Source organism: Spathaspora passalidarum, assembly GCF_000223485.1.
Source record: "Spathaspora passalidarum NRRL Y-27907 unplaced genomic scaffold SPAPAscaffold_6, whole genome shotgun sequence".
Lineage (NCBI taxonomy): Eukaryota > Fungi > Ascomycota > Pichiomycetes > Serinales > Debaryomycetaceae > Spathaspora > Spathaspora passalidarum.
In genome coordinates this window covers 500,357-515,736 of record NW_006767430.1, presented here as the reverse complement: position 1 = coordinate 515,736, position 15,380 = coordinate 500,357, and the positions used below count along the sequence as shown (strand labels likewise).

Here is a 15,380-nt window from a genome sequence, read left to right as displayed (position 1 = left end):
CTTTTTTTTTCCCTCTACTATCTACGAATAGTTACACAGGTCAGTTATTATTATCTGTTATCACCTTTATCTTTATTGGATATGTCAGCCGACACAGAAAATGTATTTAGACAGCTGTTCAAGAACTGGAACCAAAGATCAACTTCAGGATCTTCTTCTGCCAACGCACCTCGACCTATTCTTTCCGACTGGACAGATTATGTGAAAACAGGTGCAAATAACTTGTATACCAAACTTCCTACTTCAGTGCAAGAACTAGGTAATACAAATGCAACAAATGTTGACGAACCGCGATGGTTCCAGTTATCTCGAGTTGAGAGATTGATTGGATTCAGTTGTTGTCTTGCTGCTTCCGTGTTATGTTTTGTCTTATGTTTTTTTATGTTCCCCGTATTGGCACTCCGACCAAGAAAATTTGCTTTGTTATGGACAGGTGGATCAGTGTTATTCGTGGTATCATTTGGTGTATTACAAGGTCCTTACAACTACATACGGCATTTAACTTCGAGGGACCGTATTGTGTTTACAACAGTGTTCTTTTCCAGTATTTTATTAACACTTTATAGTGCTGTGGTGATTAAGAGTACAATTGCTACAATATTTTCCAGTTTGATTGAGTTCTTTGCGGTTCTTTATTACACCTTTAGTTACTTTCCATTTGGAGCTACAACATTAACCTTTTTCACAAGTTATATCATGGGATATCTTGGTGGATTAATCGGAGGCATTCTCTAACACTTTTGCATATTTACGAGAGAGGAAAAAAACAGCATACAATCGCATTTTAATGAATAATTCATATTTATTTATCAATTTAATATATATAAATCTTTTAACAAATCCCGTCACCTCCCCTTAATCTTACAACTTTTCCAACTTTTCAATCAACTCCTTATGTAATTTACCCAATTTATCAAAATCAGTAGCTTGTGCTGGCCATCCAACGCCCAACCCAGTCTTTGGATCAACCTTTGGAATTAAGTGGAAGTGAACATGGTCAACTTCTTGATGAGCGATACGACCATTGTTTTGCAAGACATTATAACCGGTTCCTTCCGGAGTATCGTTTTCATCCAATTTCAAAACCTTGGTCAATTTCTTGATCACAGGCAAAATATCAGCCAAATTTTCATCAGGGATGTTGTGCAACTTGGCTCCGTGGTGCTTAGGGATAACCAAAATATGTCCTTCAGAAAGGGGTTGGATATCTAAAAATGCAAAACTTAATGGGGTTTCGATTAACTTGAATGAAGGGATTTCACCCTTGATTATCTTACAGAAGATACAGCTAGCAGATGACATAATTTTTTTAAAGCGTTAGTTGTCAATTGAGAAGAAGATAAAAATTCAGTTTTGAAAATTGTGAATCAGCCAGGGTTAAAAGTATTTCCCCAAATCTGAATGGGTCGTGTAATTGTATAATTTTTAAATAGATAAAAATGATTAGCCCCTCGTTTTTACATTCTCACCACGAACTCCACACATTATTTCCCAATGGGGTTAGGTTACGAGATACCCGAACTCCGAGGGATATTTGCATGCAAATCAACAAGAAATCGTATCTAGTAAGCTTGTTGATGTAAGTGTAAACGTTTTGGTTGGCTTTATCAATTTAGTGTAATTACTGCAAAAAACTTTAGCAAACTGTAAATGTGTTCTCATGAGGGCTACTTACACAGCTTGTTACAACAAAGTAAGAGGTCTTAGATGCATGGAATCCAAATTTCTAAACATGAAGAGATCTAGATATATAATCAAACTTTCATCATTAAACTTTATGCTTTGTAGAATGCTGTTGCAACTTTTAGATCCAACTTATATTTAACCACTATTTTTAAGAGTCTTATAAGCGGAGATGCTGTTTTAGGGATATATTCCTTGCAGAAACTAGGTTCAAAATTTGGCATGCTAATTGCCTAATATGAATCAAATTACTACTAGTTTGTATGGATACTCATTTCATAATTCTAGAGACTAATCTAAGTTGCAATTGGGAAGGGGGCCAAACAGAAAAAGTATATCGGAATTAGAAGTAGTTACCTCTCCCAACGCACGTTATTCTAGTCATAGTTTAATTTTACCTTTGAAAGTCACAGCCGATTAAAGATTGGCAATATCTGGACATATCTAATTCTAGTTGCATTCACAACCAACTGCAGATAAGAGAGAGAGAGAGAATTGAAGGACATTCGAAATGGTAGAATTGTTGCATAAAGCAATTGATAGTAGTTTCAGATCAATATATTGTCTAAATTGTCAACTCATTGGCCATCTGGACATAAAATTTCACATTGAGCAAGTGGGAAAACTGGAAAATGCAAAATCAAGTTGTATACGGTGGCAAATCAGAACACAACCTGCATATAAGGTGGGACAAGGGATAACCTTTAAATTGACCTGATAATGAACACAATAAACTCAATTGGTTCTTTCTAACTTTAGGTTAGTCAAGAATTATATATTCGAGCATGCTGACATAATTTCATAACAAATTTGATATTTTTTGTTTGTTCCATTTGCTTCTTTTCGATTCTTAGCATTCTTAAAAATTTATTATTTTTTGTTGGCTAACCAAAATCCTAGTCGCATTTTTCTTTGACTATTTGCCTCCATTTTTCATATCAACGTTCACTTTCTTTCCCGCTGGTTACTTACAAACAAACACACAATATGTCACCAGATGAAGAACATAAACCTCACTTCGACGCATCAGGCACTGCTGATGTCGAAGATAAGACCGCAACTGCAATCTTGAGAAGAAAAAAGAAGGACAATGCTCTTGTTGTCGATGACGCCACCAACGACGATAACTCTGTTATCACCATGTCTTCCAACACCATGGAATTGCTTCAATTGTTCAGAGGTGATACCGTGTCCGTCAGAGGTAAAAAGAGAAAGGATACTGTCTTGATTGTCCTTGCTGATGACGATATGGAAGACGGTGTTGCCAGAATTAACCGTTGTGTTAGAAATAACTTACGTGTCAGATTAGGTGACATTGTTACCATTCACGCTTGTCCGGACATTAAATACGCCAATAGAATTTCTGTTTTGCCAATTGCCGACACTGTCGAAGGTATCACTGGTTCTCTCTTTGATCTTTACTTGAAGCCATATTTTGTTGAAGCTTATAGACCAGTTAGAAAAGGTGATTTGTTCACAGTGAGAGGTGGTATGAGACAAGTTGAATTCAAGGTTGTTGAAGTTGACCCAGAAGAAATTGCCATTGTTGCCCAAGATACCATCATCCATTGTGAAGGTGAACCAATTAACCGTGAAGATGAAGAAAATAATTTGAATGATGTAGGATATGACGACATTGGTGGTTGTAAGAAGCAATTGGCCCAGATTAGAGAATTGGTTGAATTGCCTTTAAGACACCCACAATTGTTCAAGTCTATCGGGATTAGACCCCCAAGAGGTATCTTGATGTATGGTCCACCAGGTACCGGTAAGACCGTTATGGCTAGAGCTGTTGCCAACGAAACCGGGGCATTTTTCTTTTTGATTAACGGTCCTGAAATCATGTCCAAGATGGCTGGTGAATCCGAATCTAACTTACGTAAAGCATTTGAAGAAGCGGAAAAGAATTCTCCTTCGATTATTTTCATTGATGAAATTGATTCTATTGCACCAAAGAGAGACAAAACTAATGGTGAAGTTGAAAGAAGAGTTGTTTCCCAATTGTTGACCCTTATGGATGGTATGAAGACCAGATCCAACGTGGTTGTCATTGCCGCTACCAACAGACCAAACTCTATTGATACTGCCTTGCGTAGATTTGGTAGATTTGATCGTGAAGTTGATATTGGTGTTCCAGATGCTGAAGGTCGTTTGGAAATTTTACGTATCCACACCAAGAATATGAAGTTGGCTGATGATGTCGATTTAGAAGCCATTGCCGCTGAAACCCATGGTTTTGTTGGGGCTGATATTGCTTCTTTATGTTCCGAAGCAGCCATGCAACAAATTAGAGAAAAGATGGATCTTATTGATTTGGAAGAAGAAAATATCGATTCTGAAGTTTTGAATTCTCTTGGTGTTACCAATGAAAACTTTAAGTTTGCCCTTGGTAACTCTAACCCATCTGCATTGCGTGAAACCGTTGTTGAAAATGTCAATGTCACTTGGGACGATATTGGTGGTTTGGATAACATCAAGAATGAATTGAAGGAAACTGTGGAATATCCAGTGTTACACCCAGATCAATATCAAAAGTTTGGTTTGGCACCAACCAAGGGGGTTTTATTCTTTGGTCCTCCCGGTACTGGTAAGACTCTTTTGGCTAAGGCTGTCGCCACTGAAGTTTCTGCCAATTTCATTTCCGTTAAGGGTCCTGAATTGTTGAGTATGTGGTATGGTGAATCTGAATCTAATATCCGTGATATTTTTGATAAAGCCAGAGCTGCAGCTCCATGTGTGGTTTTCTTGGATGAATTGGATTCTATTGCCAAGGCCAGAGGTGGATCTCAAGGTGATGCTGGTGGTGCTTCTGATCGTGTTGTCAATCAATTATTGACAGAAATGGATGGTATGAATGCCAAAAAGAATGTCTTTGTTATTGGTGCCACTAATAGACCTGATCAAATTGATCCTGCCTTGTTGAGACCAGGTAGATTGGATCAATTAATTTATGTTCCATTGCCAGATGAAACTGCCAGATTGAGTATTTTACAGGCACAGTTGAGAAATACTCCGTTGGAACCAGGATTAGAGTTGAGTGAAATTGCTCGTATAACCCATGGATTCTCGGGTGCCGATTTGTCATATATCGTTCAAAGATCTGCCAAGTTTGCCATTAAGGATTCCATTGAAGCCCAAGTTAGAATTAATAAGGAAAGAGAACAAAAGGAGAAGGATAAGACTACAGTCAAGAGTGAAGATGTTGACATGAAGGTTGAAGAAGAAGAAGATCCAGTTCCATACATAACTCGTGCTCATTTTGAAGAAGCCATGAAGACTGCCAAGAGATCTGTTTCCGATGCTGACTTGCGTCGTTACGATGCTTATGCTCAACAATTGCAAGCTTCCAGAGGTCAATTCAGTAACTTTAGATTTACTGAAGGTGCAAATGGTACTGCTGCTGAAGGTGCCGAAGGATCCGGGGCTGCATTTGGAAATGCCGAAGAAGAAGATGATTTATACAGTTGAGAGAAAGAAAGTTAGTTTAGTTCTATAGAATTCCTTTTTTTTTTTACTGTGTATGAGTTTATAACTCAATCTCTATTTTCATTGTTATGAATAATTGTTTTGTTAATTCGATAAAAGTAACTTTGTTTATTAACTTTTCTATGTTATGACATACCTAGATCTTATATAAGGATGCATCAACACCTTCCATTTTCTTTGGTAACCTAACAGCAACACCAATTGGGTTAATGATAACATTATCGATATCCCAAATACCTTCACGGTAGTAAACATCCTTCTTTAAGAACTCAAGAACCTCTTCTCTGGAATTGGCAACTAGATGGAAGGCACTACCGGCGAATTGAGTCTTGGCATCATCATGGTAGATAGCTCCAGCAGAGAGAATAGGAGAAGGAACATTCAGGGGGATGTTGGCGACATGTTCAGCTCTGACTTTTGATCTGTCGGCGTGAGGGTTATCGTAGATGATGACGTTATATTCAATTGACATGGCTCGTAATGTAGTTGAGAAGTTTCTAAGGTTTAATTGGCGTAATCCTCTGCCTAGCATTTAAAAGGGAGAAATCAAAAAGGGAGATCGAGTTTATTCGTTGGTCGGTTGGAAAAGTGGGGGGTTTTTTATAATTTTCCAAAATCGCGGCAACACATCCCGAACTAAGACAGTATCTAGTTTACGCTGGATTTCAAAATGAGTATGGTGGCACCTGATGCTTACACGAGATACATCTGGGGGTTAACAATTGCTCTTAAGAAGAATATTTACTAAACAAGAAATTCGTTGCATGATATGTTAGTAGTGGAAAAAGACTTAATTGTGATAAATTGTTGCTGATTGACCATGCCAATTGGTTCTTATGCCAAACTGATCTCTAATTATGACATTCTCTCATATCAAATTGAAGTCTTATGTCAATTGCTACAGATATGACTGCCTATATCAAAAAAATATATTGCTTAAATTAATCGATAATAAATAGAAAAGAATACAACCTAAAAAAAAAATGAATAATGAAATGTTAATGGTGAATGGTACTTTATCATGATATAATTAACCATGCGTATAGGTATAATGCCTTTCAATTTTTCAATTTTCTTGATGACCAAACTTCAAGAGTTTAAAAATTGCGTGTAATTGCCGCTTTCTTCTTTACAACTTCACACAATCTGATGCAGAATGAAACAACCACCTGGTGGGTCTACTCACTGGAGGTGGAGGTTGTATCTTTTGGAGCGAAACGAGGGAATCTTTCTCTTCTAGGACCCAATTCATTCAATTTTATACCAGCTCCAAATTCTTGAGCAAATGGAGATTGGGAAGGAATCAAAGTTTGTTCGCGGACAACATAATCCCCAGCACGTCTGTAAAGACGGTTTCCTATACCACCCTTGTCTCTTCCGTATTCCAGAATGAAAGCATTCTTGTATCGTTGTAAATAGTTCTCACTTCTTAAATCATCACGTTCACCACTTCTGGTTTTGTCAAATACTTCGTGTTGGAATAATGGTTCGTCAAAATCACGGTTGTATACAAGGTATCCTCCAGCCAAAGCAGCAATACCGAAAATCTTGGTGATGGTTATTTCAAATGGTTTGGATTCTGGTTCAGGATGGTGATGGTGGGCCGAGTTGAATCTCTTGAATGTTTGTGATATGGAACGACTAGCGCGAGACAATGGCTTTACCCTGTACATTGTATATTTGTCTACTATTTTCTATTATTAAGTGGATAAAAGTAATTGGTTATTTATATTTGGTGGTTTTTTCTTTGAAAATGACAACCAAAAAAAAACCAAGGGCTGATGAATTTGGAATTTTTTCAACCAATAAAAAAATTGAGAAATCAAAAAATATATAAAAAATCAAAGTCACGTGAAAATGGCTATATGCAGTATCGGTAGGTTTAAACATGGACCCCATATGGATAGATGCAATGCATTAGAGAAGATACGTAAACTTACGTGTATTTAGAATGGTTCTATGTTACAATTCCAAGTATTATAACAACACACACACATATATATATATAAACAAAATAATGCCAAAAAAAATTCGTATCAATGTTCGGAAGTGACAACATGTAGTATCAGGAGATACGAAACATATAATAGTATAGAGCAGATATATACTATTTCATATGTTCCAGTCAGATGCAAAAGTATATTAGTACATATCACATGAAATGTTTATGCTATTAGATGAACTAGCTTGAACCAGCAAGACTAACCTTTAGTTGCATCTGGGTTTACTTCTTGACATTAGAAGTATTGTAGAAATGATCTTGAATCCAACCAGTTCTGTAAGTATGGTGGTTGATCGGAGTATCAAAAAATGCAGTAGTAGAGCCTTGGGAACTTGTCAACTTTTTCGATCCAGTAGTGACTCTCGATTTGGAGAATCGGGAAATGACAAACTCACTGGTTAAGTATAACACTGGTGCAAGGAATACAAATAAACTTTTGGAAGGGAACTTTGTGCTATAATTCATATTTACCATATGGCGTTGAAGGCGTCTGATTATGTAAAACTGTCTATGATGTGGGTATTCTTATATGTAGAGGGTTCTTGATACCTTTGATTCCGATATCGGCCCTGGGAGCAATAATGTGTTCTTGTGGAAATGGATGCTTGTTGTAGGTAAACTATGATTCTCAACAGATGCAAACTATGTACAAGTCAAATAACCACTAAAGAAACAGCTAGATCACGGGAAAAGTGGAATCTAACAGGAAATCGTTTTTAATTCCAAAAGAAATAGCAATGACTAAAGTGAATTTCTCCATAAGTCTTTATTTTTTTGTTCTAGAAAATTTTTTAATCTTACATTATTATGCAGGCCGGTTTATCCTGCATATGAGCTTGCGCATCATGGGAAATAGTACCACCACACTTCAATTAAGGGGAAGGTTGAGGGTGGCACTAGACGGAGACAGCCCAGTTTTTACACTAGTATGACATCATATCGAGTCAATTGGAAGTGAGCGTTTCATATAGATCTCGATTGAATGTAAATTTACTATTTTTGAGTTTCTACATGTTCTAGAACAGATCTCACTGTGGTATTTTCGTTCAATTACATGCGGATTAGCTATGTATTTATAGAACAAATCCAGTAAATAACTTTGATTAATTATAACTATAAACCCGAGATTTCTTGTTCATCTCTAATAACCAACACTAATCAAATAGTCAGCCAACTTTTCTACTACAGTAGTGGCTTCACCTGCTTGAACACCCGAGGGATAGTGTGCCACCAAAATGGCTTGTTTGGTACGAACAGCAACCAAACCTTCAGCTTCGTGTTTACCATAGATAGATCTATCATCGGCTCTCAAAAGGAAGTATTTTTGACCAACGGCATGTAAACCATGAGCTTGTAAACCAGAAGCATCATCGAAACCCTTGGCCAATTCGGTGATTTCAGCAGGTTGAAGTTGGAAAGATCCCGATTGGGCCCAAAGAGAATCTCCAGCTCTGGAGTATAAGGCAGCTTTGTCGATCTTACCAGTGGCGACTAAGTTGTCAGTGTATGCTTGCCAGGACATTTCGTATTAACTCAATTGTTGAAGAGAGGTGGAAAAGAAGAAGTTACTAAGAAAAATAAATGTGAAATTGTTTTGGTGAGTGTGAAAGCTCGTTTGTTCATTGTAGAAATTTTTTGTGTTGCCAACAAGTGCCTTACGAAATTTGTATCTGACACAACAATCTATTGTATTGTATTGACTATAAAAGTTGTTATTTAAGCGATTTTTCTCCGTTTGGGGGATGGTTCATCGTCTATAATCAAAAGATCATCGTTTTCCTCATTCTCAGCTTCGCTATCGAGTAGAATTACTCCATCATTTTCTACATCCATCCCATTTTCCAAGAGTCCATCTTCGTTCTCTTGTTCTGGTTCGTCATGTGTAACCTTTGGTCGCAACACCAATTCAGGCAAACTAGTCTTTTCTGCAATATTAATATACAACTCCAAACTTTCAAGCTGGTCAGAATCATCCAGAATTAAAATCAATTCTCCGTCCTTTAAACCAGACATAGAGGCAAGAGTTAGATCCACATTATCATCATAATCTATATCATATAATAATTTGGAATTGGATTTCTGAATAGAAATATCATCTCTTGAATATCCATAATTTTCTAATTGCCCAATCAACCAACCTAAAGTAAGAGTGGTAAAATCTGTGGGTGATATTTTAAACACACCACGAGATACTAATGCATCACTAGGACATTTTTCGTTAGGAGGACCCAAGGTACCCGAGGTAATATATTTGTTGGGAGTAATACCTACGAAAATGGTGGATGACTTATGGGTAATCGCCAGATAATCGGTTCCGTGTGAAGGAGTAGTGAAATATTTGGTTCCGGCCAAACATGCAAACCCGGAAATTATCGCATTGGTGGTTGCAATTGCAGGAATAATATTCCCGGCGATCTCCTTGATATCGAACTTGGATTTAATTTCAATGCCGAATATACTGGAACGTAAATTTGATGCTGCAGCAACAAAGTTGAGAGTATCCTCATCATCTTTATCAAAGGAAATGGAACTTTCACGGCCGGATACAATACGTTCTTGTAAGACCTCGGATGATTTATACAATACGTAAATATTTTCAAGAACTGACCACATTTTGGTGTCCAAGTTTAGAATGTTTTCATTCAGAACATCGGCAAGCAAACCTGCAAGTTGTGAGCTGTATCTTACAACATCAAGTGGGGTTGGTTTTCTTGAGCCCCTTCTTGTTTCAATTGAATCTATAAGTAATAGCCTTTCAATATCAGCTTTGAATATCTTTACAAGAAGTTCATTAATGAAAGTAGGTGGGTCGGCAGTAGTAATCAAATGTCTCAATTCGGCCAACTCCGTAGATTCTTTTTGAAAAAATGCAATTTCTGCTTCGTTATCAGTTTCACTACGAATCTGATTTGGATCAGTCAAGTTTTGGTCCGACTCAACTTCATCAAACAACAGATGGAACAAGAATTCCTTGGCCCAAGTGATACAATGTACCGGCTGGGTTGGAGATGATCGAATTGTGCATACAGGGTATGTCTTGGCTGTTTCCTTGGTCAGACAATCAAAACATTCACTATAGTAGGGATAAATGGGTTGAATTTGTCCTTTAAACCCAGTGGTACCACTTTCCATTAGTGGTTTCTTAAGAAATAGACACATTTTATTGACATATCTTCTTGCTTCCAAGTTATCCAATGCGTTGAATACGTATTCAAATTGTTCCCACCATGTGATTGGGAATTTGTTGGTGTCCATGATATTTCCATGATGAGAAACCAAATGTGCGTTCAAATAGTTGAAATGTTGTACTGCTTTGGATACAGTCAATGATTTTGATTTGTTAATGTCGTTTTGACGGAATAGGAATTGCCTATTAAGGTTGGACAATGTAATGGTATCCAAATCAACAATATGAATTTCGCCATAGCCAGTTAAGACCAAATCTTTGAGGAGCTCACAACCAATACCTCCAGCACCCACCATAAGTACCTTGGACGATTGGATTCGAGAAAAGTTCTCTGCCCCTAATATCTTTTTCAAATATGAATCCTTAGCCATGTTGTATGCCAATTACAATATTGGTTCTTTCAGTTGCTTATTTGTTCCTTGTTGCAAGACAAAAAAAAAAAAATTACAGTTTTAACAACACGTCTGTTTACATAGAACTGCTGTGCTTGGTGGAATAAAATTACTTATATAATTTACTACTGACTATCTATACACTTGTAAACAAAGTCCACACCCCCTTAGCATATTGAACAATTTCATCACCCCCTAATTTAGATTCCCCATACAAACGATCAACGAAACTAATAGGAACTTCACCCACGGTGAATCCCAATGATCTTGCTCTAACCATCATTTCCATTTGGAAAACATAACCCTTGGATTGAGTAACTTCAATAATCTTCTTCAAGACAGGGGTCTTGTATAATCTAAAAGAACCAGTCAAATCGGAGACATTTGGTCTCAACACCACTGTGGCTAAGAAGTTGGCACCTCTACTAATCAACTTTCTCTTGAAATCCCAACCGTAGACACCTCCATCACCGGCATATCTTGTTCCAGTGACGATATCAAAGTTTTGCGATTTTTGCTTGGCAATGAATTCAGGAATTGCTTCTGGATGGTGAGAGAAATCAGCATCCATAATAATAACAAATTCACCAGTGACATATTGAAGACCGTGGACATAAGCAGTACCTAACCCTAATTTACCAGCACGAGGACGCAATTGGATGTGGTCGGCTCCATAGATGTCGATTAACTTACGGGCAATTTCTTGGGTTCCATCTGGGGAATTGTCGTCAACAATAATCACCTCCCAGTCAATTGAATGTTCGGTGAAGGTCTTGTTCAACAAGTATACCAAAATTGGTAAGTTGCGTCTCTCATTGTATGTTGGAAGAATGACGGAGTACTTATCTTGTCTGACCATGGTGATAGTTCTATTTGTCTATGTAAAAACAAGGGTTGGACTACGTGTTGTCTGAAAATGTGCTTTTTTTCTCTACGTGTCTTTTGGTGTGTGTGTGGATAAAAAAAAACTAATAGTATGTAGTTGCAAAAATATGTACAATTTAAATATAAACTATAAAATCATCCAAATAAAAAAAATCAAATTGTTTTTCTCTGTTACAAGAATATCATTCCTCTCCGTAATTACCTCTGCCCTAATTAAACCAAATAGTAATCCTAATTTGAACTAAAACTAAAACTAAAACCAAACGTTTAAAAAATTCACTGATTCAAAGTTAACGAGTTCATTTGATTGCTCAATGAACTGTATCCCAGACTGTTCAAGCTGGCATCTCCCTCGTTCTGAGGAACCTGCAGTCCACCACCCTGTTGGTAGTTACTATTGTTGTAGTAACTAGGATATAAAGACGGTGAATTGTTAACAGATTGTGAGTACTTCTGTTGTGTATTTGCACCTCCCGAATGCTGTTGCTGTTGTTGGTACATCATCATTTGCTGAGACATCATTTGATTAGGAGTACCTGTACCACTAGATCTCACTCCTTGACTATAATATTTCTGATTGGTGTAACCCATAGAGTTACTATTTCTATTTTGTCTTTGTTGTTGTTGTTGTTGCTGCTGCTGCTGTTGTTGTTGCTGTTGTTGTTGGTTGGATACATGCCCATAAGTATGAAGTGGTTGCGGTTGTTGAATACCCATAAATCCACTGTTCAATGGTTGACCACTAGCAGTAGCGGCGGCAATGGCAGTAGCTGTAGAATTAACCGAATGGATCGAAGCTCCAGCTTGCTGTTGTTGAGATTGCTGCTGTTGCTGCTGCTGATGTTGTTGATTCAACATGACTGGTTTGGTAGTTCCACACTTCAAGCAACATAAATTCTTTGCAAAGTTATGATACATACAAAGTTCACATTTCCAGTCACCAGCTCTGAATGGAACATTGTTGTTATAATGGGAACGCGAAGGATTATTTCCAGTATTAGCATTGCTACCATTGGTATTATGGTATTGGTTATTATTGGAATTATGTCCTCCTTGGTGGTAGTTTTGATGCTGCTGTGATTGTTGCAGTTGTTGTGGTTGTTGCAGTTGTTGTTGATCTGGATATCCACTGTAGTTCTGTAAAACGTTACCGGTATTCACCACAGGTTTGTTATCTCCAGTATGTGGTTGTGCATGAGCCTGTTGCGAACTACCTCTTCTATTGTTACCATTAGGATTGCTATAAATCGATTCCTGAATAGCAGCAGCACTCAGAGCAGGGAAAGAACATCTAAAACAATGAGTTCTTCTCTGGAAATTAGAAAATCCACATGATGGACATGTCCAATCTCCAGGTCTCGGTCTATTTTTCGAAGGTGGGAATGGCGTAAGTAAATCGTTGGCTTTATCTAATACTCTAGTTGATGATGGTTGTACTTCAATAGCTCTATCGGAAAGAACTCTTCCATTCATCGATAATGATTCAGTAGCTTCTTCATGAGTTGCAAATACGGCGAACCCATTAATTCCCTTTTTGACGTTTGGATCTAAATTCTTTAACGTCCAAAATGCAACTGGTCTACCACCAAAATGAGTAAACCATGATTCCAATTCTGATTGGGTAGTGTCTTGAGGTAAATTGGAAAGATAAAGGATTTTGGAGCGTTCACTAAGAAAAACTCTGACATCTTGAGCAGAATCATAAGGTTTAGTAAACACTGTAGGGTGATCTTCCAATGGCATTGACTTTTTGATTAATTGCGACACTAATTTTGCATACAAATCCACAGTAGATTTTGATTTAGTCTCAACGTCCCCAGAAACTGGTTGGGATGGTGCTGGCTGTTGATCAGACGATGTTGTTGTTGATGACGATGGTGGTGGCGGTGGTGGTGGAGGCGGGGTAGAAGCAGAAGAAGACATAGGTCCATACTCGTCAATATTCTCAACTTCGACTTCCAACGCAGTAACTATATTGGCTAAGGAGCTGGCAGTATACGACAATGCTTCAGGGTGACTGGTTTGCCACTTGCTGTATTCATTTGGCAAGTCAAACACACGAGGGTGTTGCAAATAAGGTGGCAAAACCACACCTTTATCCCTGGCCTCTCTAGGCAATGCCACTCTCAACTTATTCAAATCAAAGGTAACTAATGAAAATTCCTTGTCCTTGGCAATAACATTTTCTTGAATATAAGTATCAAACTTGCTTATAGCGTCCTTGAACGTGCCTGCATTCCTCACATGTTCCCATGAAATACGGTATAGTTGTGAACAGTATGGAGTAATGGGAGTATTCACCGGACGCACAAGTATGGAGTCACGATAGGTAGCTTCAAGGGTTTCTGCGTCAATAACAGCCCATGCAAGTTCGATTAATTCAGTTGAGTCTTTGGTGACGTATGAAGATGTGGAATTATCGTCATCACAAGTGGTAACCAAGTGAAGTACGACATAAATATCACTCATGTTATTTTTTTTGGGGGGTTGTGAAATCGTGGTTGGAAATTAATACAATTTTGTTTGAATAGAATCTAAAATACAAAAAAAAATGAACGAATAAAACCAAGCACACGTGATCGATGAGGTGAATAAGTTCAGCAAATTCAGTCTTTGATTAACTATAGACTATGTTGCCAACTAATGTTTCTATTAAAGGAACTGGTTGCTTTTGTATTGAAATTGCGTTGGCTTTTTTGTTTTAATCAGGTTTTTCTTTTTTTTTGTTTTGGCTCAACAACAAAAAAAAAAATTTTTTTTTCACAGTTAAGACGGATCACGTGATACAACGATCAACGGAAATATAAGGTTGTTCAGTTTAGCTCCGGGATTTGTAAATAACCATTGAGGGGACTAGTGGGTTTGTATTTCAAGTTGAAACGTTGACATTGCTACTGATATTATTCCGGCGTTAGCCTGATGCACGCATATATTCTGCGTTAGAACTACGAGTTTCCCTTGACGATTTAGGGTGAATGTTTCCTGCACATGCTTTGTGGATAATTTGGTAGCCGCGACTCGCCCCAGGCGCGTAAACGAGCAAAATTAAAATAAACAAAGCCGGTAACAAAACGGGCTTAAAACTTTAGAAAACCGTTTCAATATCATCTCCACGTTTTCAACCAGTTCTGTGTTAGTAACTACCAATCAAACTAATATAAACACAAAAACAAATTCCAAGACGTATACTTCACTATGGGTATATTGGAGATCTTCGAATTAACAATAACAAATTTTGGTGATGGAGGAGATGGTGGCACAGGGGAACCAATAACCAAGGTAGGACCCCAACGGGTGTTCACAACGCAATTAATCCTATGTTTGACTCTAGGTATATTGTTATTCTTCCTATTCTGTATACTACGATATAGATGGCCACACATATATGCTGTTCGAACGTTGAGAGTTCACTCACCGGCTAGTTCACTTAAGCCTTTGCCTAATAACTGGTTTGGATGGATTAGGGTTGTATGTGGGATAAGCGACGAGGAAATCTTGGTGAATTCTGGATTAGATGCATTTGTGTTTTTGTCATTTTTTAAGATGGGGATCAAAATATTTGCTATATTGGCAGTGATGGCAGTGTTCATATTGAGTCCCTTGCGTTACTACTTCACTGGAAGTTATGATAAGGATAGCATTGAATTTTTTGTAATAAATGGTGTGACACAATTGTTTGGTGGTCAACCACCTCCAGATTTGAATGATGATTTCCCTAGGTTTCTTTGGGTGTATCCTATTTTCA

The 15,380-nt window shown here is 37.6% G+C and overlaps 10 protein-coding genes across 10 annotated transcripts; 2 read left to right on the top strand and 8 right to left on the bottom strand. All coding sequences in view use genetic code 12, as the record gives it.

The window, feature by feature from the left end:
- Nucleotides 1-25: 25 nt before the first annotated feature.
- Nucleotides 26-1,330, bottom strand: HNT1 (adenosine 5'-monophosphoramidase; the record flags this gene model as incomplete). Its single annotated transcript, XM_007376840.1, has 1 exon — nt 26-1,330. The coding sequence occupies one exon, from the start codon at nt 1,300-1,302 to the stop codon at nt 862-864; it is 441 nt and encodes a 146-aa protein (XP_007376902.1).
- Nucleotides 82-735, top strand: SFT2 (Sft2p; the record flags this gene model as incomplete). The annotated part of the gene is made up of 1 exon (XM_007376841.1): nt 82-735. The coding sequence occupies one exon, from the start codon at nt 82-84 to the stop codon at nt 733-735; it is 654 nt and encodes a 217-aa protein (XP_007376903.1).
- A 1,312-nt stretch (nt 1,331-2,642) lies between the features above and the next one.
- On the top strand, nt 2,643-5,276 carry CDC48 (AAA family ATPase; the record flags this gene model as incomplete). Its single annotated transcript, XM_007376839.1, has 1 exon — nt 2,643-5,276. One exon carries the CDS (start codon nt 2,824-2,826, stop codon nt 5,149-5,151), a length of 2,328 nt encoding a protein of 775 aa, XP_007376901.1.
- OFR1 (Ofr1p) lies at nt 5,253-5,699 on the bottom strand (the record flags this gene model as incomplete). The annotated part of the gene is made up of 1 exon (XM_007376838.1): nt 5,253-5,699. The coding sequence occupies one exon, from the start codon at nt 5,639-5,641 to the stop codon at nt 5,306-5,308; it is 336 nt and encodes a 111-aa protein (XP_007376900.1).
- A 385-nt stretch (nt 5,700-6,084) lies between these two features.
- SPAPADRAFT_62765 (uncharacterized protein) lies at nt 6,085-6,875 on the bottom strand (the record flags this gene model as incomplete). The annotated part of the gene is made up of 1 exon (XM_007376837.1): nt 6,085-6,875. One exon carries the CDS (start codon nt 6,840-6,842, stop codon nt 6,348-6,350), a length of 495 nt encoding a protein of 164 aa, XP_007376899.1.
- A 220-nt stretch (nt 6,876-7,095) lies between these two features.
- Nucleotides 7,096-7,913, bottom strand: SPAPADRAFT_62764 (uncharacterized protein; the record flags this gene model as incomplete). The annotated part of the gene is made up of 1 exon (XM_007376836.1): nt 7,096-7,913. One exon carries the CDS (start codon nt 7,634-7,636, stop codon nt 7,394-7,396), a length of 243 nt encoding a protein of 80 aa, XP_007376898.1.
- A 278-nt stretch (nt 7,914-8,191) lies between these two features.
- PFY1 (profilin) lies at nt 8,192-8,723 on the bottom strand (the record flags this gene model as incomplete). The annotated part of the gene is made up of 1 exon (XM_007376835.1): nt 8,192-8,723. One exon carries the CDS (start codon nt 8,691-8,693, stop codon nt 8,313-8,315), a length of 381 nt encoding a protein of 126 aa, XP_007376897.1.
- Nucleotides 8,724-8,887: 164 nt separating this feature from the next.
- On the bottom strand, nt 8,888-10,729 carry UBA2 (E1 ubiquitin-activating protein; the record flags this gene model as incomplete). The annotated part of the gene is made up of 1 exon (XM_007376834.1): nt 8,888-10,729. One exon carries the CDS (start codon nt 10,727-10,729, stop codon nt 8,888-8,890), a length of 1,842 nt encoding a protein of 613 aa, XP_007376896.1.
- An 89-nt stretch (nt 10,730-10,818) lies between these two features.
- DPM1 (dolichyl-phosphate beta-D-mannosyltransferase) lies at nt 10,819-11,631 on the bottom strand (the record flags this gene model as incomplete). The annotated part of the gene is made up of 1 exon (XM_007376833.1): nt 10,819-11,631. One exon carries the CDS (start codon nt 11,607-11,609, stop codon nt 10,887-10,889), a length of 723 nt encoding a protein of 240 aa, XP_007376895.1.
- A 78-nt stretch (nt 11,632-11,709) lies between these two features.
- Nucleotides 11,710-14,104, bottom strand: NRP1 (Nrp1p; the record flags this gene model as incomplete). Its single annotated transcript, XM_007376832.1, has 1 exon — nt 11,710-14,104. One exon carries the CDS (start codon nt 14,102-14,104, stop codon nt 11,912-11,914), a length of 2,193 nt encoding a protein of 730 aa, XP_007376894.1.
- Between the last annotated feature and the right edge of the window lie 1,276 nt (nt 14,105-15,380).